General features: G+C 37.0%; 1 protein-coding gene across 4 annotated transcripts in view; it reads left to right on the top strand.

The window, feature by feature from the left end:
• Pot1 (protection of telomeres 1) overlaps window positions 1-23,171 on the top strand; it is a 63,053-nt gene that overhangs the window by 27,439 nt on the left and 12,443 nt on the right. For all 4 annotated transcript variants that reach the window (XM_076913637.1, XM_076913638.1, XM_034518801.2 and 1 more), the window contains 6 exons: window positions 3,693-3,823; window positions 6,899-7,189; window positions 10,438-10,593; window positions 17,820-17,989; window positions 21,080-21,165; window positions 22,334-22,384. In XM_076913637.1, coding sequence (XP_076769752.1) covers window positions 3,693-3,823; window positions 6,899-7,189; window positions 10,438-10,593; window positions 17,820-17,989; window positions 21,080-21,165; window positions 22,334-22,384 — 885 coding nt within the window. The remainder of the gene's footprint in view (window positions 1-3,692; window positions 3,824-6,898; window positions 7,190-10,437; window positions 10,594-17,819; window positions 17,990-21,079; window positions 21,166-22,333; window positions 22,385-23,171) is intronic.

Below are 23,171 nucleotides of genomic sequence, written 5' to 3' on the forward strand. Positions count from 1 at the left end.
CTAATTTTGCTACTGTTATAAATAGTAATGTAAATATCTGATGTGAAAACCCCTCAAAGGATCATGACCCACAAATTGAGAACCACTGTTTTAGATGATCAGCTCTATCTTTCTTTCTTTCTTTCTTTCTTTCTTTCTCTCTCTCTCTCTCTCTCTCTCTCTCTCTCTCTCTCTCTCTCTCTCTCTTTCTTCTTCTTCTTCTTCTTCTTCTTCTTCTTCTTCTTCTTCTTCTTCTTCTTCTTCTTCTTCTTCTTCTTTCTTCTTCTCCTCCTCCTCCTTCCCCTCCTCCTCTTCCTTCTCTCCCTCCTCCTCTTGCTTCTCCCCCTCCTCCTCTTCCCCCCTCCTTCTCCTCCTCCCCTTCCTCTTCCTCCTCCCCCTCCTCTTCTTCTTCTTCCTCTTTCTTCTTTCATATATTATGTCCGAATTGCAGTTTCCCCTCCCTCCACTCCTTCTAGTCACTCCCCCACCTCCTCTTCCCCAGATCCACTCCTCCTCTATTTCTTTTGAGAAAAGGGGAGGCTTCCCAAGGATATCAACCAAACATGGCATATCAGGTTGCAACAAGACTAGGAACCTCCCCTCTTATTAAGGGTGGACAAGGCAACTCAGTTTGAGAAAGAGGGTCTGAAAAGCAGGCAAAAGATTCAGAGACAGCTCCTGCTTCCATTGTTAGGAGTCCCACAAGTACACCAAGCTACATAGTCATAACAAATATGCAGAAGACCTAGGTCAGACCCATGCAACCTCCCTGATTGTCATTTCAGTCTGAGAGCCTTGATGAATTGTTTCTGTGAGTTTGTGAGTTTTGTGAGTTTGTGGTATCCATGATGCTTCTGTCTTCTACAGTGCTTCATCCCTCTCTCCTAGACTCTGAGATCCACCTACTGTTGGGATAAGGGTCTCATCTGCTCCTATCAGTTTCAGGATGAAGCCTCTTTCATGACAACTCTGAGCCAAGTAAAGCAGAATACCATTAGGTATCATCTCATTGACTTTGTTTTGTTTGGGTTTTGCCAGTCATGGTTGGCTGTATCCTAAGTCTCTGAGCTATCCAATCTCTGGTTCCTGCCCTCCAGGCAGGGTCAGGCTTAGGCTTCTTCTCATGACAGCGGTGGTCTCAAGCTGGACCAGTCACTGGTTGGCCACTCCCAAGAGTTCTTCACCTTAGTCCATCACATTTTACAGGCAGGACAAATTGTTAAGTTGAATGTTTTGTGACTGGCTTGGTCTCCCAGTCTTTTGATTGGCAGCCTTGCCTGATTACAGAAGATGGCTGGTTCAGGCTCTATTTCTCCCGTTACTAGGACTCTTTGCTAGAGTCACCCTCAGATTCCTGGGAAATTCTATTACACTAGGTTTCTACCTCCCCCAGTTTCTATTGTCTCTCAGAACTCTGTCCCTCTAGCCTCACCTCCTGTTTTCATGCCCCCCTGCCCTCAATCCACCCATAAAGTCTATTCTATTTCCTCTTCCCTAGAGATTCATGTGTTTCCCCTTATCTGGATCTGTGTATTGTAGTGTGATTATCTTTAACTTTACAGCTAATATCTACTTAAAAGAGAGTACATACCATGTTTGTCTTTCTGGATCTGATTTACCTTTCTAAGGATGAGTTCTTCTAGTTCCGTCCATTTCCCTGAAAATTTCATGATGTTATTTTTTTAATAGCCTAGTAATATTTCATGGAAAATGTTGTTCCTCTTGAATTTTATTGCTTACTTTTTTCTTATTGACTATTAATGTGTTCATTTAAAATAGTTACATTTATTTACTTCTTTGGGTTTTTTTTTGTGAAGATGATTTTCTTTTCTATCTTCTTCTTTTTAAATATTTTTATTGGTTATTTTATTTATTTACATTTCAAATGTTATCTCCCTTCCTGGTTTGCCTTCCTTGACTTTAAAGTAGTGAAAGATCTCTTTTCCAGAAAAATAATATACAATATTTATTTTCATACCTTCTTCCCTATTCTTTGACAGTTTGTGTTCTTGTCTCTTTTGTTACCATCATTACTCAGAGAATCTTAGGGAAGACAGGAAGGCAGAGCACTTTGTTAGTGTGTCATTTTCTGATACAGCAGTATCTATTATAACTTTAAATAGCAACAATGTTAAAATTGTGCTTCCCTGTAAACACAAATATTATTAATTTTTCCAAGTTAAAATCTCATTATTTTCTTGACCTGTTTATTAGTATGTAGTTTTATATAAATTCTGCATTTTTATTAAATGCTTACTCTGACAGGAGTTTGTAAACTTTCTGATCATTCATATCTGTACAATACAGATATGACTTTATATTTTCTGCATTTATATTCTTGTCCTCTCTCTTTCTTTCTTTCTCTTCCTCATATAATGCTGAAGGTTAAACCCAGGGCCTTGTTCGTGTTAGGCATCTGGTATCTGTCTAGGAAATTGTTGATTTCAGATTTCATCCAGATTTTCCAGTTTTGTTGAGTATAGGCTTTTGTAATAGGATCTGATGATTTTTTTTGAATTTCCTTATGTCTACCTTTTCAGTTCTGATTTTATTAATTTGGATACTGTCTCTATGCCCTCTGGTTAGTCTGGCTAAGGGTTTATCTATCTTGTTGATTTCCTCAAAGAACCAGTTTTCGTTGATTCTTTGTATAGTTCTTTTTGTTTCTACTTGGTTGATTTCAGCCCTGAGTTTGATTATTTTCTGCTGTCTACTCCTCTTGGGTGCATGTGCTTCCTTTTGTTCTAGAGCTTTCAGGTGTGCTGTCAAGCTACTAGTGTGTGCTCTCTCCAGTTTTTTTGTAAGCACTTAGAGTTATGAGTTTTCCTCTTAGCACTGCTTTCATTGTGTCCCACAAGTTTTGGTATGATGTGTCCTCATTTTCATTAAATTCTAAAAAGTCTTTAATTTCTTTATTTATTTCTTCCCTGACCAAGTTATCATTGAGTAGAGCAGTGTTCAGTTTCCATGTGTATGTGGGCTTTCCATTGATTTTATCATTATTGAAGACCAGCCTTAGCTCGTGGTGATCCGATAGGATGCATGGGATTATTTCAGTCTTCTTGTATCTGTTGAGGCCTGTTTTGTGATCAATTATATGGTCAATTTTGGAGAAGGTACCATGAGGTGCTGAGAAGAAGGTATATTCTTTTGTTTTGGGATGAAATGTTCTACAAATATCTGCTAAATCCATTTGGTTTATAACTTCTGTTAGTTTCATTATGTCTCTGTTTAGTTTCTGTTTCCATGATCTGTCCATTGATGAGAGTGGGGTGTTGAAGTCTCCTACTATTATTGTGTGAGGTGCAATGTGTGCTTTCAGCTGTTCATGTTAGGCAAACATTTTTATTCCCATAGCCCTCACTATAAGTATAATTATATTTATTTTACAAATTTTATATTGTTTACTTGAATATATTCATCTCTTTCATACTTTTATACTTTACAAAAAAGTTATTTTTCTCCATAAAAATAATGTAGATTATTTTTGTTTCATTATATATCTTAAGGTTAAATTTTGTTGATCACTTTTTCAGATTAATTTCGCAATCGTATTGGAAACCTAAAACATGTCTTTATCTCATTTTCTTCTTAGAAGTCTTAATAATAGAAATGAGTAAAATTTGTTTGGTATTTTAAAATAAGCATATTCTACTTTTATCAGATGCATTGAAATACTTTAATTTTTTTGTTAAATATTTTTTGTTTCCCAGATTACTGCTCAGTTGTAACAATTGTGGACCAGACAAATGTGAAGTTAACATGCATGCTCTTTAGTGGAAACTATGAAGCCCTTCCGATCATTTATAAAGTTGGAGACATTGTTCGCTTCCACAGGCTGAAGGTATAATTCATCCTTTCTGCAACCTACGTTATTAGACAAGAAGTCTGCATTGTTCACTAACAGCAGTTAGTATTAATTATATGTCTGCCTTGTTAAAATGTCACAGGAAGCATTTAAACAGATAAGAAATGTAAATAGTATCAGGCTTCATTAGTAGCTAGACTTCTCTTCATTTAAATAAATTGCATGTCCTCTTTCCCTAGACACGTATTAGAAGCCTTGATTCTGACTGGTTCTAGTTTGTCCTGTTATTTCCAAATATGGTTGCTGTTCTCAAGTTTCCATGTTTAATTTGCTAAGGATAGGATACATTCTTGTAACTTATTTTTGATTAATTTAATTTTATTTAATACGGGGTTCTTACTTTGTTGCTCTGACTGGCTTCAGACTCCTGAAGTACAAGTTGTATAGTTCTGCCAAGCTGAGGAAGGGAAGACTAAAACTCCACCCAGCTAAAAGAACTTGATTCTCTCTAGAGAGAAAAAGGTATGCAGTTGTATCCAGAAGTCTGCTGGGTTTAGGGTCATTTTGCCCCAGAATACAACTGAGAACTGTTTTGTACAGGCTAAGCAAGATCACTTAAGGGTTTTCTGTTAGGAGAATTCCAGGTGAATAGGAAACAGAGATGTAACGGTAGAGATGCTGGAGGTCCAGGCTCGTCAAGGGTAGCTAATGTTCTACCTCTTTAACATTGTCTTGTTCTTCCTGGTTATTAGGACAAAGGTCCCCGACAGGCACAGCTTATAAAAAGGCACTTCATTTAGGCTCATTCTCACAGTAGAGATGCTGGTAGCAGTCTGTCTCAGGTGACTGCCAGAATAAGGAGCAGAGGAAAGCAAGTCTAGAATTGGAGGTGTTAGGTACCTAGCACTAGCACCGAGGCCCTGTGTTCCATAGTCGGTACAGCTATGGTTACCACACGAGCCTGTAGTGCTTTCACACGAACCATAACTAGGCCTTTGTACAAGTCTGGTAAGACCCCACAAAGCCCTATCTTATCTCGTGAAGGGCATCCTTCTAGGAGAAGGCTTCTTGGACTCATATTCTGTCAAGAACTACAAGTCCTACTAAGATTGCAGGGTGAGTCCCATTAAGGCAGAGGGCTTGGGGGACACCCCGTGCTTTCTTCAGATTCACCCTTAAGAGAGCATAAATTCAGTCTTTTGTCAGTTTTAGGTGCTCAGCTAGCAACTTGCCAAAGGAGCAGAACTGTGTCCATAGGAGGAGGCAACCTTCAGTACTTTGAGGTGTGACTCTGCAGTTCCTAATCATCAAGAACAGAGAGCTTACTATAAGTACAGGAGCTTACTACCAGGAGGTAGAAGAAGAAAGGTTTTAAAAAAATAAATGGACTGTCCAAACAAATTCCACGGGAACCCAGACACTGAGTCTATTAAACAGTTTTACAGTAGATATTATAAGTCTTTTTTTAAAACGTATGTTCAGCAAATTTAAATGTTAAACAAATAAAAATAAATCACCAATCAAAACAGAGAAATAGAAACTGAACAAGAAACAAAGAGAAGTACAGTACCTAAAAGGAACAACAGATGAAAATCTACCATACGCATTAATAAGGTTTACTTACTGAAGGTAGGTAGAGCCAGTGACACTACCAGGTATAAAGACATAGTAGATAAAAATAAATAGATCATAATGACCTTTGCAGCAGTATTGAGTAATGTAATGTGTAGCTTAACGTTCAAAAGGAAAAATAAAAGGGGAAATAGATTTAAGACAGCAAGACAAATCTTAAAAAGTTAATGGGTGGGAAAACCATTGAAAAGCACAGGCAAACATAAATCAGCTGGAAGAGAAATAGCACATTCCATATAGGCAACAATAGCAATGATCTCCGATAAAAATTGATGTACCTAGAATTTTATATTTAGCTAAACTATTCTTCAGTAGCATGGGCCCTTTCAACTAGAAATTGGTTAAGAAATTGCAAAACTATTTGACTATAAGTATATATGAGTGTTTTTTTATTTAGCTTAATAATTTCACTAAGAGGTCAATGACTTAAGCAAAAGCAGTGTTATTGTACGATAACAGTATACAATGGGATGGTTAGGTAGGATTCCAGCACTGACCTGTTAACAGTTGTGTAGTAGAGTAGATAGAAGAAAGTGGGAAATGTAAAGCAGACAGGGGCTAGAACAACAGTAGTAGTTCTGTACAGACCATGATGCAAACATCCATTTATACCTAAGAAAGTAAGTAAGTGTTAGGAATTCTGTAAGGTTAGGGAAAAAAGAACAATAGGAAACAGATGTTTAAAATCGAGAGTGAGGAACAGAAATAAAACAGTGAGGTGGAAGAGGATACTTACCCATACCCATAATGCTTATAGACCCTGAGTACTACCGGAAAGTATAAGTTAAATAAATATCAAGAATCAAATATGTGCTGCCTAGAAATTTTACTCTAAATATGGAAAAAAATTCAAATTGATAAAGTATAGGAAAAGTTTTTTTTTTTATCAAGTAACTAGAAAATGGAATAATTACTTTGTTTTCAGTCATGGGCTATTATCAGAGCTTTTAAAGCCCAAGGAAGTATTTTATATGAACAAATGACTTCGTGAACAAAATATTAATACTACATATTTGATAGGTGTTCATCTGTAAAGGAGCCCATAGACTTAGACAGGGAAAGTCCTCACAACATGCTTCAGCATATGCAGTCATACAAGTGCCTTAGCCTCTGTGTGTGCAGTACTTCACACATTGTGTCTTCAGAATTTTGCTGTGCCACATTGATAGCTATCACACTATTCCTTTGCCTTAATCAAATTTTATTAATCAAAAATTATGGTTAATAAAAACTCATACATGTAAAAATGCAAGTTCAATAGAATTTAGATACTATTTTTCTGAAGTATACATTTTTTTAATGTTTTAAATTTTGCATAGTTTTATATTCTGACATATTATCAATTGATTGTATTGTTTTGTGAGCTAATTCAATGGATGAGAAATAATTACTCTATTACTTATACCAGGAAAATGTATGCTGTCCAGTGTCTTTGTTTCCTGAGTTTTATTTATTTTCTACCTTGTCCCACTTTCTCAGATCCAAGTGTATAAAAGCGAGCTTCAGGGAATCAACACCTCTGGCTTCGCATCTTTGACATTTGAAGGAACTTTAGGGATGCCTGTCACAGCACGTACCTCAAGCAAAGGTTTTAGCTTCACTCCTCAGGACCAAAAGATGGTAGAAGCTCTGCGGGCTTGGGCATCCAAGCACATGTCAGCCTCTTCAACCTTAGTGCAGCTGTGCGATGCTCAGCCCATGCAGTATTATGACCTGACCTGTCAGCTGCTGGGTAAGGCGCAAGTGGATGGGCAAGCATTTCTTCTGAAGGTATGCTTGAAATACTTGAAGTCCTGCTTTAGTGCCACCTAACTGTCGTTAAGGAGCCTATAGCATTCCGAGAGTGTTTGTAGACTGCTTTTCATACTGAATTTAACTGAATGAATTGTTGAGACATCCTACTTCTTTTACATAGTTCTACTCCTGCCTTTTCCTGTGCTTTTCCTTCAGAGAAAAACAATATTGTCAAGTACGAATTTTAAAAACAGTGTGACACTTCTTTTAATAATAGTAACGTAGAGGAGAATGACACTTCAGTTTTGGGACTTCTGTTATTTTCTGGAAGTCAACTCTATGGTCATCCATTACCTTCCTTCTTATGGCCACTAAGTTCTGTCCCTATGTCTTTCATTGCCTGGTTCATGGGAATGGGCATAAATAACATTGAAATGTTTGTTGGTATCTTTGTTTTGTTTTTAAATCAGCCAGGAAAAAATGCAATCCCATAAACACTATGTAATCTTCATTTATTCTTACACCACAGAAAACCTAGAGAAGGTAGTTACTTAATGTTTTTCCATGCTTGACCATATGATAGAGGGTTTTTAGTGGTACCTTCTTGGCTGAGATCCTTGTTTAATTATTTGTTGTCTGTTTTTTTGGAATAATTAGACAAGAACTACAGTGTCATCCTTACACAAGACAGGGTCTAGCACTGCAGTTACTGCCAGGACATTTTAAAGGAACAGTTAAAATAGAAATCACTGAATAAAATACCAAATTTTTGAAGTTGACAGTTTTATATAAACATAGAACATAGAAATGAATTCTTATTTTAAAGAAAGTTAAGTAAGTCAAATAAATAAAGCTAAACCAAACAAACCTAAAATCATCTACAGTTAGAAGGAATCTTAGATAAATCACTTATATTCCCTAGCCAGTGTGACTTCCTTAACACATGGCCATTTACTAAAACATTGACCATTACCAAGGACAAAAACACGGGCTCTTTGCAGATAGCACCTGTTGACTGTGAAAGACTGTTACTACCCTGTAGCCGATCAGTCAAAAATGCATATTTCATTCTAAAGAACTAATATATGCTTATAGCCCAATTTAGTAAATAACCCATTATCTGATAGGTCATCCTTGGGGGAAGGGTTTATTACATTATCTTTTTAGATGTATTCTTTGAGAATTTCATAAATGTGTATAATAAAATGTTATATCCACCTCTCATTTCTCCCTTTAGCTCCTCATTCATCTCCACAGAACATCTCATTCCTACATTCATGTCCTTTTCTTTCTTTTTTTATGTTTTGTTTGTTTGCTTGTTTTTGTTTTGTTTTCATAACTCACTTAGGTCATTTAGTTCTGCCAATATATCCTTGAATGTGAGTTCATTCACTGGGGCATAGTAATCCCACCAAAGGTCACATTCTCAAAGAAAATGATTCTTCCTCCTTCAGAAGCTGTTGGCTGCAAATGTTAGGGGGTGAAACCTGGTAAGCTCCTCCCATTCCAGGCTTGAACATTAGCAGGTAGATCTTAATAAGTTCAAGAAATTTATTTTAAAATTCAGCATTGAGAAAGAAATATAAGAAAATTAATAGGGCTTTCTTGAGGACAGCTTAATATGTCTGAAACATCTTTGCAAATCATTTAAAATCTTATTTTCATGAATTCCTTTTATTGAAATCACTTTAAGTGTATGAAAAAGTATACTTGAAATGATAGTTTACCTTATATACAGTCAAAACCTGGAAGGGAAAAAATGTAGTAATTGACTCTAAACTATTTTTGTATGCTAGAATGTTCTATGACTACACAGTGAAATCATAGACTTAAACTTACTAAAATAAACTTTAATAGGAGTGGGCTTAGTAGTATGTCTTCATCTGTATGCTAACCATGTGTATGCAGTAGCAGAAATATTCTGGGAAGGACGCATGGCAATGCTTTGCTGTTAACTACTTTAAGGGAATAGGATTATGACTGATTTTTCTCTGATGTTGATTTTCTTATCTAAAATAATTTGTAATCAAATATTAAAAACAGGAAAATAGACACTATTCTAAGTTACATTTATTAGTATGCAAAGTAAAATTTTCCTTTTCAATCCTAGTACAATAGTAATCTTGGTTCCTTTTTTAGTATTCATGATAAATCTATTTCAGGTTTTCTTAGTAGCTATGTATTCTATTGCCATTTCTTTTGCTTTGATAAAACACCTTAACCAAAATTAACTTAGGGAAGGGAAGAGCTATTTGATGAATACGTACAGATCACAGTCCAGAGGGAAGTCAGGAAAGGCACTCAAGCGAGAACTTAAAGCCTCATATTCCATGCCACATTCTCTCTAGATGTAGAACTCATGCACAGCCCAGGAAGTGAGGCAGAAATTATGAAGGATGTTACTTGTTCACTGGTTTACAAACTAGCTTATACTCAGTTAGCTTTCTTACTTGGTTCAGGACAACATGCCTAAAGATGATGCTCTCTGCCTTCCTCTGTCAAATAGTCAAAACCAAATCCCCACAGACATGTACACAGGCCAGTCTGATCTAGGCTTTATTTTTTAATTATCTTAATATATGTGTATGTACATTTATACAGATGTGTGGTGAGGCCAGAAAAGTGTCTTAGATCCCCTAGAGATGAAGTTAACAGTTGTAAGATGCTTGACATTGGTTTCCTTCAGGAAACCAAACTAATGTCTTCTGTTACAGCTATATGCATTATTAGTTATGATCATCCTTCCTGACCCAAAATTCTTTAAACAAAGCATCATTCTACTGTTTCTCTATTACTCTGTTCATACAATGTGGATGCTAAAAAATACTTTTAAGTTTACATTTCTTTAAGCGTATTCTGACTTCTTTATATTCAATTTGAAACAGGTACAATCTGATTGTTTTAAGGTTTTATTTTTCTTAGTGTGTCTCATATCTTTGGTTTTTGTAGTAACCAAAGTCATACATACCCAGAGCTGACAGGTATCGTGGAGGAGATAAAGACAGAGAGGAGGGTAGGGGAAGAAGGAGTATGGTATTGGAGTACAGGATAGAAAAAATCCAAAGTCTACAGCTAATTAATGTTTTGCTTGGTATCATACAGTGACTTTTTCACTTTTGCATCTTCACATTTTCCTGCTTATCACCAGTAGTTCATGATTACTCCTCTTATAATCACAGATTGATATTAAAGTACTAGACACTTAATAACATACATCTATTCTTTTAGCTTGCCTCTGTTTTTGGATAAAGATCATTGAACTTTGCTTTACTATCCCATGGCAGGTATGGGATGGAACCAGGACTATGTTTCCCTCTTGGAGAGTCTCCACACAAGGTCTTTCTTTTGAAGGGGACTTGAGTCATATTCTGCGGCTCCAGAGTCTGGTGATAGACATTCTAGTCTACGATAACCATGTTCAAGTGGCAAAATCCCTCAAGGTGATGTTAAGAAGACAGATGCATATTATTTTGTTTTTATGTTCTTTTTAGTTTTATATATTCTGTATGTAAGTGATATTTGGTGTGTAGAAATTAACTTCAGATTTATCTCCAAAATTTAACTTATAAAATGAGTATCTAAATTAAATTAAAAACTTTGAATATTATACACACACACACACACACATTTTAAAATTATTTTTATTTGTGGGTATAATTGCATGATTAACTCTTCTCTTTCCAGCCCCTTTTAGGTACTCCCCATTCCTTGCTGTCTTTAAAATGGCATGACCTTTTTTGCTTTGGGGTGTGTGTGTGTGTGTGTGTGTGTGCATTTTCTAAATATAAATGTTACTTGCATGTATGTTTTCAGAGTTGGCCTTTTGGTATTTGTCTTACTTACGGTTTCTATTGCTGTAAAGAAATTTCATGACCACAGCAACTCTTACTAAGAAAAACTTTTAAATGGGCCTGGGTTTAAGGCTCAGAGGTTTAGTCCATTATCAATGTGGTGGAAAGCATGGGGGCTTTGAAATCAGACATGGTGCTTGGGAAGGAGCCAAGAGTTCTATATTTGGATCAGCAGGCAGCAAGAAGAGAAAGCCATTGGACCTGACTTGAGCTTCTGAATCCTCAAAGCCCACCCCCAATGACATACCTCCTCCAACAAGGCCACTCCTACGCCAACAAGGCTACACCTCCTAATAGTGCCATGCCCTGTGGGTCTATATGGGCCATTTTCATTCAAACAACAATATTCCACTCTCTGGCCCCCATAGGCTTATAGCATAGCATACCCATATCATAGCAGTCCAACTTCAAAAGGCCCTGTAGCCTATCACACTTTCAACCAATGTCCAAAGTCTCTTCTGAGACTCAGGGCAATCTAAATATTTAATCATCCCATAAAATCAAAAGCAAAAAGGAAATTACATACTTCCAACATATTATGGCACAGGATATATATATATATATATATATTCTAAAACAGAAAAAAAGGGAACATAATGGGAAAATACTATACCAAAGTAAGGCTGAAAACAAACTCCGAACTTTATTCCTTGTCTGATGTCAAAGCACTCTTCAGATCTTCAGCTCCTGTCAGCTTTGTTGACTGCAGCCACTTTACTCTCCAAGGCTGCTTCGACTCCCTGTTGCCCACGCTCCTTATCAGGTATCCTACGGCTCTGGCATCTTCAGCATCTTGGGGTCTTCAAGACAGTCCAGGCTTCACTTTCAAAGTTTCACACAGTGGCCTCTGTAGGCCTCCATGCAGGGACACTTTTGGTATATGCCTGGCCCAGCAGCTTTCCTAAGCTATAGAGAGGTAAATGCCATAACCCCATTCTTTCCTTGACTCTAAAGCTGCCAAGTTCTGCTTGCATTGCATCTTCATGAATTTTCTGTTTTATGGTTTCCTTTACAGCCTAATCTTGGCTGTTCTAGAACTCACTGTGTAGACCAGATTCTACCTTGCAAGTGCTGGTATTAAAGTTGTGCACCACCTTCTCTGGCCATAAGCTTTTCTTTAATTCCTTTTCACCAATTGGACACTTAGCTGGGTGGGGTCTTGCCTGAGGTCACCACTCTCTTTACCCCACTTAGCATCTGGCTTTTCTTTAATCTGCTCACACTTCCTGGTGCCTCCTTTGTCCTCCAGCTGTTCATTCTTTGTTTCCTTGTTCAGCTTGCTCCTTTTTAGTATAGATGTGCATGAGACTGGCCACTAATGACCTCACTACACAATCAGGGCAAGGTTGTCTGGGAATGTCCTTTGTGACACCTCTCGTTCATTGTTCTCCCATTTAGCCTTGGGCAATTTTTTTTTTTTTAAGACAAGGTCAGAAAGTAGCCACATTCTTCACCAAAATATCAGAAGAATGATCTCTAGGCCATATATTAATATTATTTTCCCCTGAGCTGGGTCCCCGCAGTTCAAATCACCCTCTGCACCACTGTCTTCCATGCTGTTCTTACTGTTGCCTGTTAAGCCATGCTTAAAGCATTTTACTGCTTTTCTAACCCAAGGTCCCAAAGTCTACATTCCTTGAAACAAAATCATAGTGTTGTCTATCACAGCGATCCCTCAGTCCCTGGTACAGGATTTCTGTTGCTGTGAAGGAACACCAGGACTATGGCAAATCTTATAAACGAAAACTAATTGGCGTTGACTTAACAGGTTCAGAGATTTAATTCATTATTATCATGGAGGGAAACATGGTGTTACACAGGCAGACATATGTTGGAGAAGTTGCTGAGAGTTCTTTGTTGGAACCAGCAGCTAACAGGAGGAGAGTATGAGCCATTCAACTGACTTTAGCTTCTAAAACCGGAAAGCCACCCACAGTGACACACTTCCTCTAAAAAAGGCCACACATACTCCAACAATGCCACACCTCCTAAATAGTGCCACTCACTGTGGGCCTATGTGGACCATTTTCACACAGCATTAGATAACCAGTTAATGCCTTCCTCCCTGCGGAAGGCTGTTTCTCCTGCTATCCCCATTCCTCAGTTGCCTGTAGTTGTCTGGGTTTCAGACCTTGTCATCTTCCTTCCATGTTAGCATGTCTATTGGTATCATCCTAGTTCAGATCTTACTTAGCAAGCCTTGCTGGTATGACTTCTGGGTTTAGCTTCTCTGATATGTCTAGGAGATACAATTTTACAGCAAACTTTCTGTGTCTCTGGCACTTTGTCTTCATACCCCTGTTTTGTTTTAACCATCAGAAAGTCATCACTAAAGCAGTATTTATCTTCAACATAATAATAGTGACAGATTATTTTACTCTTATGGGTAGCATCTGGACAACAAATATTTGTAAATCTGCTAATACGAGTTTTCTTTTGTAATGTCCACTTACAAGTAGCTTAGAAGGCTAGAAGCAATGGAAACGTGAATTTTCATCATACATTAATTTGTATGATGAAAAATTTTCATGTTGGTAAAGTTTTCAAGTTATTATAGGAAACAAATTTAACATTCAATTAAAAAATATCTTCAGGCCACATATTTTCTTTAGAATCTCCTTGTGTTCTTTTTTGCTTGCTTGTTTTTCCAAAAATAGATTTTGAGTTATTGGTGTATGCTGGAGGAAAGTCTGATTATCTGGAGGCAGATTCTGCAGCAGCTGCTCTGGGTCCTGCTAATGCTTATTCTGCAGCTCCTATTCCATGAACCACTAGGTTCCAAACAGCCAGAAAGAAGTCTATTCCTGCGTGGTTATGTGAAAGTACAGACTGAGGTCCCCAGTCATCACAGGTCACTGTCTGTCCAGGGACCATTGGGTATTGGCCTCACAGGTCTGTCTCAGTGAAGTCAAGTGGCTCTGTGATAGGCATACGACTAAAGTCTAGCCCCAATTCCAGCTCTCTAACTTAATTTCTTAAAACTTTCTGAATTGTTTGGATAGAGTATAGAGATAAACTATATGCATCTTACTTAATTATTATACCACCTCTAGCATGGGATAATGTTTGAATTATCCCATGCTAGAATTGAATTATTGAATTTGAATTATTATGTTTTTTTATATTATATAGGCCTTTCTTACAGTCCATGGAAATTTGGCAGTTCATAGTAAATTTAGACTCATAAATGATAGAGATTATATTTGTAAAGTCTCCTATAGCAGATGACACTATTGTGAATAACAGTATGCAGAGTGATTTGGATATTATCTCAAGAGAGAAGAGCTGCTGGCTTCATTCCCTTTTATACGAGAAAGTGAGGTATTTAGAAGATCAATATACAACGTCTTTTTCCAGGTTTAATAAATGTTGAAAGGAAGTAATCTTAGTTGTAGGTCATTTCAAACTATTTATAAGAAGAGAAAACGCAAAATAAAACTTTATGTGTGCATCTCAGTGCTGGGACAAATGTCGTAGAGCAGAAAACACTTGCACTCTCATATTGTGTTATACAGTGTCTTTGCTGACTCAGATCAGTGAACAACGTGAAGGGCAGGGCCAGGGTTTGTGACTCCATCTTCTTATTCTTTAGGCATTTGTATGTTCATGGAGGTACCCTAATAAAAGTATTAGGGAAAAATACTTTTGAAGGTAGACTTTCAAATTTTTTCTGAAGATTCTGTCTACACGGATTGACTTTCTTTAGAATAATAACCATAAGTCTAAATTTCAAGGTGTTTTCATAATACGCAGGAAGGGTTATTTAATGAGGAGAAAGGATGTGAACTTTTACTTGGCTCTATTGTCTACTTTGATCTTTGGATCATTTGAATTCTCTTCTCTTTCCCTGTGATACTGTCCTAACTACACACCTTCCTCCTCCTGCCCCACTTCTCTTCCCTAAATCTCAACTAGCTCATTGCAAAGGCTCTCAGGGCAGTGAGGCTTAAAGAACCTCTGCCAGTTAAGCAGTCCAAGAATATTGTGAATGGCTTTTTAGCCATAATAGTGTATCCTCTGCATTGTCCACTAGAGGGTGACGTGAGCACACATAAGTAAGAAAATAGATGGCATGGTATCAGGGACATCATAGCACTACAGCATTTGCAGGGCTGTATCAGGATGCAGAGATTTCTCTCTGTGTGATATAACGATGTAATATTCCTTAGGACCAGTTTCATTCATTTTCTCACAAATCAATCGGAAGTCTTCAGTCACATGTCATTGATGCAAATATCTTATTCTCAGCACTTCAGACAGATGTTCATATCAGCATGCATGGGATAATTCATAACTTGTATAGGAGCAGGAAAAGTATTTTTAACAATGACTTTATTATGAAGCATAATATCAACTTCCATAAATAGTACACTCTCACCATGCTGCAATTCTTAAAACAGCATAAAATGTATATAGTCATAATCACACTTTTTACACACTTTTTAAGCCTACTAATTATAGTTAGCTATAAGAGAAAATAAAAACATTGCCCTGTACCTACTTTTTAAACAAAAATTGGAGAATATTCTTTTATTCTGGCATAGTGATTTCTTTCTAGTTATATATTGTTAGTGATTATCTACTGATTAAACCTTTGTAACAGATTACACTACACCTTTATGCTTTTATTGTAATTCTTTAGCTTATAAATTCTGGAAAAAATATTCCATTACTAACAAAATTAAACAATTTTTGACATAATAGATCATCAGACATATTTCATAATCTTTACTAAAGCTTTATAAAAATACAGTGCTGCCTCCAGAAGGCATTTCTAATAATAACAATGTCATGTTGACTCTGTGATCTATTCAGAGAAGTAAGCTCTGTGCTGGCCTGTACTTGTTGTATACTAGTGCAGTGCAGTGAAGGATATCTGTAATAAGTAGCACAAGCTCAGCATTGAATTCTCTCCTGAAGATTTTACCACAGTTATTCCAGATAAAGCGACACATGGGACCTTCTTAAGCCCCTGCTCATCTCAGTCTCTTGCAGTTCAAGTCCCCCGACTTGCTCTAGCATGTAGCTATACTCAGTGTCCTCCTTAGAGTGTACATTGTACTTCCGCCTTGCCCTACATCCTGATCTTCAGATGATCTTGGCTTTTTCTTCCATACACATTTTTGGAATAAGTTGTTAGATGTCATGAAAGACCCTGAAGTATCTGGCTGAAATCTCCTTAAATTTAAATTTTAATGTAAATGAAATTGTACTTCAGACAGCTTAGCTAAAGTAGGTCATTTTTCTGTGTATCAGCTTCATTCTAGTCCTTCAATGGTTATCAACATCTTTACTATAGAAGTGATGTACTGATGTATAATCAAGATGTAGTGAACATTTCAAAATGCTTATAAAATAGACATTTTAACATCTATTATACTAGGATCTCACTTTAGAGTTCTTGGAAAAGTACGTATTTCTCTTGAGTTTTTACATATTTTCCCCAAACCTCTTTATTCCCTTTTCCACCTCTGATGTAGAAGCAGGTAAAGGCATGTGGGAGAAAATAGTCTGGATCCCTCCTCCTGCCTACCCTCTTCAGAACATCCACAGGACCATGAAGAAATGCCCTTGGAGGTAAAGGAGTGGTGCTAGAGTATGGCTGTTTCTTCCTGACTGCCTCTCTACTGCCTTGGCTCCACCCACACTAAAGATTGATAAGGAGGGTTAGAGTGGAACCCTTGATTGCTTGTCTTCCTATTTCTCTCTCCTTCCCCCTCTCCCTGCCTCCCTCTCTACCGCAACACCATGTTGACCTCTCCTTTGATGCTTGTTTTCTAATGCTACCATAATTGTACTGAATTTGTAGGGCAAAGGAGAAAGATGGCTTCTCATTTATCACACATTCAGGAATACTTTTTAATTGCAAATGAAGTAAATTCCCTCTTTTTTATTTCTTGTTGCTCATAAGACTATATAAAAATATATGCAGTTTATATTATATAGCTTGTCCCTTTGGGTTGATGTGAATGTCTTAATTATATTTATTTTATTTTATTAAAATGGGGTTGCCTGGGCTGGGTTTGAAAGGAGGTACAAACTGACTTTCCCCCATAGCTGATACTAGAGTGTATACAACAGCATTTGGCTCTAAGTGTTGTAAGTGCCCTTGAACACCCTAATATGTTTTCTTGTTTGAAATCTCCATTGAGGGAAATCTTAAATTCTCTAGTTAAAGATGATTTGACTACATTTAGAAAAATAGCTGACTCTGACTATAGAGTAGGTAGTTCAGCATTCTGGTTCAGTCCCATGTTTGAGTTCACATAATGTATTTTACAAGGTTGTGATAAATGTACATCTACTGTACTAAAACTTCACTTTCCATAGAATCTGTGCAGTAAGGAAAAGCATACATGTAATACCGGCAGTCAGAGGGCTAAGGAGCATGTCTGTGCCTAGCAAGAAAATGAGCCTGTGAAATAAAAAATCTACTGTTATTTTGATGATTACATTTTTTTCTAATGTGTCATAGTAAGGGCATTTTATGCCACATTTTTAATACTATTTTAGACCAGTTCAAACAAGTTCTTTCCCAAATATTATCAAATAGAATTTCATTTCAATCTTAAATACCTTCAGTATATTTTATTGACAGACCTGAGCTGGGTCTGCTTATGTTGTGTGATATGTACATGTTTCAAATCCATGCAGCTGATGTTAGTCACAGGGCCGTCCTGTCTTCTGTGATTAGACAGTGTCCTTGGGTGTTCTTGGTTATTGCCTCCTATTGATGGTGAAATGTTCAAATATCAGAAAATGTTTAATTAATCCCTTTTATTCTAAAATGAGATTTTTAAATCATCTTTTTGTAGGTTGGAAGCTTTCTTAGAATCTATAGCCTCCATACCAAACTTCAGTCTGTTAGTTCAGAAGCCAGCAGTTCACCATTAAGGCTGGAGTTCCATCTCCACGGAGGGACCAGTTATGGTCGGGGCATCAGGGTTTTACCAGATACAAGCTCTTGTGTGGATCAGCTGAAAAAGCAAGTATTTTATATCCCTTTTTTGAAAAACACAACTGAGATATTTATTAGGTTACTTTGCAAGCCTGTTCCTCAGGCTGTGTAAGACTTTTGGCTTTTTGTCTGTTTGTTTTTTCTCATTGTCTTGCTGAAAATCAAACCCAGACTTTCACCTGCTAGGCAGATTGTATCGCTGAACTGTATTCCTGTCTCTACCTCTATGTTCTTGTTTTCATACAATATATCTTAATCATATTCTTCTCCCTAAGTGCTCCCATATTCATCATCACATTTCTGCCTTTATGTTCTCTCTCTCTCTCTCTCTCTCTCTCTCTCTCTCTCTCTCTCTCTCTCTCTCTCTCCTCTCCTCTCCTCTCCTCTCCTCTCCTCTCCTCTCCTCTCCTCTCCTCTCTTCTCCTTTCCTCTCCATCTTTATCTCTAGAAAAAAGGAGAACAAATTGAAACACATAAACTAAACACAAAGTTAACAACATAAAAAATAACAAAACATATACTATGCAAAACAAAAACAGCAACAAAACAAAGGCTGTTTTATGTTGGGCTTTGGACAATATAGGACCTGACCTAGAGCTGTTGATAAACCAGGTGAAACTCCACTGGTGAGAACTGATTATCCCTTTTCCATCAGGTATAGTTAAAATCAACTTCTTGGTTAGAAGAAGGGCTTTATGTCCACTTCTCCTTTTCAGAGCTGTTTTTTTGTTGTTGTTGTTGTTGTTGTTGTTGTTTTTCTGGTTTGAATCTCTATGTCTTTGTGCTCTCAGAAAACACTTCCCCAGAAGATTCCATCTTAGTGGTGCTCGTGTCATTTTATTCACTGTTAATTTCTTAGCTCCAGGTAACCAGCATCAATTGTCCCAATAACTCCTTCCACTCTTGAATCTAAAGCCAGAGCCACATGGCTAAAACTGCTAAGTTCTGCTGTTCGCTGGGGCTGGAAAATGCATCCCCCCCTGCCCCGCTTTGTGCTATTATATCATCACCAGCTTTCTGTTTTTCAACTCCTTCAATTGCCTAAGCTTGGCTGTCCAGGAACTTGCTCTGTAGTCTGAAACACTCAGCACCAGTGTCTTCCTCATTCCTACTTGGGTGGCCCATTAAGCTTTCACTTACAGCATTCCACTGCTTTCCAAATCCAAAGTCCCCAAACCCACATTCTGAACCCATGTTCAAGCCTATGTTAGTAATACCCTAGTCTCTAGTACCAACTTCTTTTAGTTAAGGTTTTCATTGTTGTGAAGAGATGCCATGACCAAGTAAACTCATACAAAGAAAAATATTTAATTGGGGCTAGCTTACCGTTTCAGAGATTTAGTGACTAGAAGTGTAGCAGCATTCAGGCAAAGCTGAGAGTTCTGTGTCTTTATCTGCAGGCATCCAGGAGGAGGCTCCATTTCCACACCGGACATAGCTTGAACATTTGGAGAACTCAAAGCCCACCCCTACAGTGACACACTTCCTCCAATAAGGCCACACCTATTCCAACAAGAGGACACTTCCCAAGGGCCTAGCATATTTAAAGCACCATACAAACCTACATATTTAAACAACCACACAAACCTATCTATTTTGTCTATATTGTCTTCACGACCTGAAATTCTGTCCTCTGTAGGCTTACCTATGAGGTTTTTTTTGTTTGACTTTCATTTTTCACTTCCATTTTTATTTCATTTTGGTTTTTCTTTATTGACTTCACTTCTTTGTTAAAGTTTACTTTCTTATCTTTAATTGTTTTCATTATTTCATCCATGTATGTTTGTATGTCATGGTCTTCTTTTAGAAAGTTATTCATAATCCCTTATAAGATATTTGGCCATATTTATATTTGCTATTTTTGTTCTTGTTTTGTGCTTTGGCTTAATTGCTTTCTCGGGGCTTATTGTAATTGGCCTGTGTGCTTCTGGAGGAGGCATAATGTTTTGTTCTTCATTCTTGGGTTTTACTCTGTGACTTGGGCATCTGCAGAGAGGCTATTTAAGGTATTTCTTGTAGATATCTGATTTTCAAATTTTGGAGGACTGTCTGTTCTTTGATTGCTTTTGCTCAATTTGGGATTCCTGGTAACAAGTTGTTTTGGTCCTAGGAAAGGGTGGTAGTTCTGGGGTCTGTGGTAAAGAACTGTTATGCTGGTTTGTTGGGAAGTCAGGAAGGAATTGAGATAGGCTAGAAGGAATGGCTGAAAGAAGTGACTGGGAAAAGTTATAGAGATTTTGCATCTATACCAAGATGCTGAGTCCCAAGGGTGTCATTGTGAACTGGGAAAGGGATCAGACAAGTAGGCTGTAGCTGGATGAAGGTTATGTGTGGAGAGGTCAGAATGGAACACAGAAAGAAGAATGAAGGTCTTCTACCTGAACCCCAGGCTAGTGTGGCAGTCAATGGTCCCTGGAAGAAAGGTTATCTGCAGGTCAGTGAACTCACAAAGCAATGGAGATGGATGGGGAAGGTTGAAAGGGGCTCAACCCCAGTAGATTAAGCTTACTTTTCCAAGCTTCAGTGACATCATTGTAACTCATAATGTCAACTATTAAGTTCCCAGATTTTTTTTTGTAGTATTTAATTGACTAAGTGTTCTATTCCTATCTTCCTAACCTACTGCTTCTGATTGTGAGGGCTTTAGAGGTCTCAGATAATCTGATAAAATCGATAGACTATTGATTAGGACTGTCTGTTCTTTGATTGCTTTTGCTCAATTTGGGATTCCTGGTAACAAGTTGTTTTGGTCCTAGGAAAGGGTGTTAGTTCTGGGGTCTGTGGTAAAGAACTGTTATGCTGGTTTGTTGGGAAGTCAGGAAGGAATTGAGATAGGCTAGAAGGAATGGCTGAAAGAAGTGACTGGGAAAAGTTATAGAGATTTTGCATCTATACCAAGATGCTGAGTCCCAAGGGTGTCATTGTGAACTGGGAAAGGGATCAGACAAGTAGGCTGTAGCTGGACGAAGGTTATGTGATTAGATTAGAATTAATTAGATATTGATTAGAATCATACCAGATGATATAAGTTAATGTACTAGATTTTCGGGGATATAGCTAAAAAAGTTTTTCTATTGAATTTGCTACACAATTTGCTTTTATATTCTTCAATTTTAGAGATTTAGAATGTGCAGATGCAGCAGTCACTCGGACCTCAAATGATATCTGTCAGTCACAAAATGAGGACAACTTTGCACTTTCAAGTAAGGACAACTTATAACATTGATATTTTACCTTATCATAATTTTAGGAGCATACTTTTCTTTTCAGTGGTTTCTTGCTTGAGTCTTTCTTTTCCGTTCATGTGACTACACAGGGTATATATGTGTATGTTCATTAAAGAAACTCCTTAAACATTTACTTTGTCCTATTCACTAGCTTGGTTCACCCTTAAATATATAATAACATTTTCAAATTAAAGTAGTAGTGGTAATTGATTTTTGATGTGTGTGTGGTATTTTATATTCACTAAAAAAAAAAAAAAAAAATTGCATGAATTTCCTAAGCAACCATTTTCCTTGTCCGTTTCTAAAAGTAACAAAAGGTATTGATATTCCCTTATTAACTAGCCCAAATTGGCTTTTGTCCATACATGGATGTCTAATGCACAAACAGGAGTCATCCAAATCTCTCAAAGATACTCTTCTTATTGATCTTAATGGGATTGTTATTGGACACACACTGTTCTGAGATTCATTTATGCTGGAACATATGCCAGGCCAGTAGCTCATTTCTTAATGCTGAGAGACGTGCGGATGAGTAGACGTAGAGTTAGAAGCATTGTCTGTCTCCTTTTCATGTTTATGTGGCTTCAGTATCTATCAAAACATCCAGTGGCTGTAAATATGGTTTTATTGGGGGTTTCCAAGTAATCACTTATTGGTGTATTGTGAACCACTTTTTAGTAATAACTCCTAGTAGTTACAAAACCATTTCTTAAAAAACAAACAAGCAAAATAAACAATAAAAAACAACAACAAAACAAACAAAAACAAAAAACTGTATCTGTGAATGACCTTCCTTCCTTTGCTAACAGTCAAAATATGGGTTGATATCTAAACATCCCTGGTTTATCAGTCTTCCTATCAATACCAGAGTTCCTTGATTGATTCACTAAGTTGCTATTCAAAATTCTCTCTATTTCCCCTCAAAGAAAGGAGATACTTTGCCTGTTAAATTTTATAACTAAGCCTGTTATTTTTTTTAGGAGTACCTGAGTTTGAGGGGAGTAGACATGTCAATATTTATTTCATCTTTCTTTGATTTCCTTGAATAGTGTTCCTTAAGTTTTACATTAAGTTTCTAATGCACATGCTAAAGAGCTATGTAATTGTGTGATTTGCTTTTCTCTTCCTTTATGCTCTGAATCAGGCTCACTATCACTGTATGAGGAAGAACGATGTCAGCAAGTCTCTGCTACAAGTAAGACTCCTCACAATTCAGTAACCAGCATACAGGTGCCTGTCTACATTTCCCAAACAATTCCTTCGTATCCATCATTGACACTAGATTTCCTGGGAACAGTTAGTGTTTGTGTTTAACTTTGGTTCCCCTACCTCCTCCTGTAGTAGAATAAGGTAAAACCCATGCATGTGCATATCTCTATATTGAATATGTATTTTAAGTTATAGATCAATACAATTTATATAATTTATTGCATTTGGGTGTGTTATTAGCTTAATGATATAAATTGTACTCTGACATTAATTTAATAAAATACTATGTATTTAACTTTATACACCTAAGAAAACATTTTCATTATGTTCCCAAATTAGCAATAATAGTACACATTTACCATACCACTCTGTTATTTTAACTAACTTGGGGGGGGGACTTTAATTCAGAAAAAATATTTGTTAACAGAAATATATTAAATAATTTGTTAAGTAGTTCATTAAATATATAATGCTGTAAAATGGAAGTTTGTCCTCTTGGAGAAAGGAGATGTAAGTATGGGATGGAAGAATAAAGATATATGTTTTATTGGAACTGAAGATGGCTTTATACTCAGGCTTTATTTAGATGCTATGTGAAAACTATTATAGGTGTTGTCAGACAGAGGCAATGACCTCTAGAAGCAATGATCATATGAAGTGCACAGATAAATATTGACCTGTAAAGATAGTCCTGGTATCGTAGAGAAAAGGTGGATTCTAAAATTTGGACAAGGAAATTAGAGCTAAACCAAGAACATCCTGAATTGCTAGAA

This window comes from Arvicanthis niloticus, chromosome 15, assembly GCF_011762505.2.
Source record: "Arvicanthis niloticus isolate mArvNil1 chromosome 15, mArvNil1.pat.X, whole genome shotgun sequence".
NCBI lineage: Eukaryota > Metazoa > Chordata > Mammalia > Rodentia > Muridae > Arvicanthis > Arvicanthis niloticus.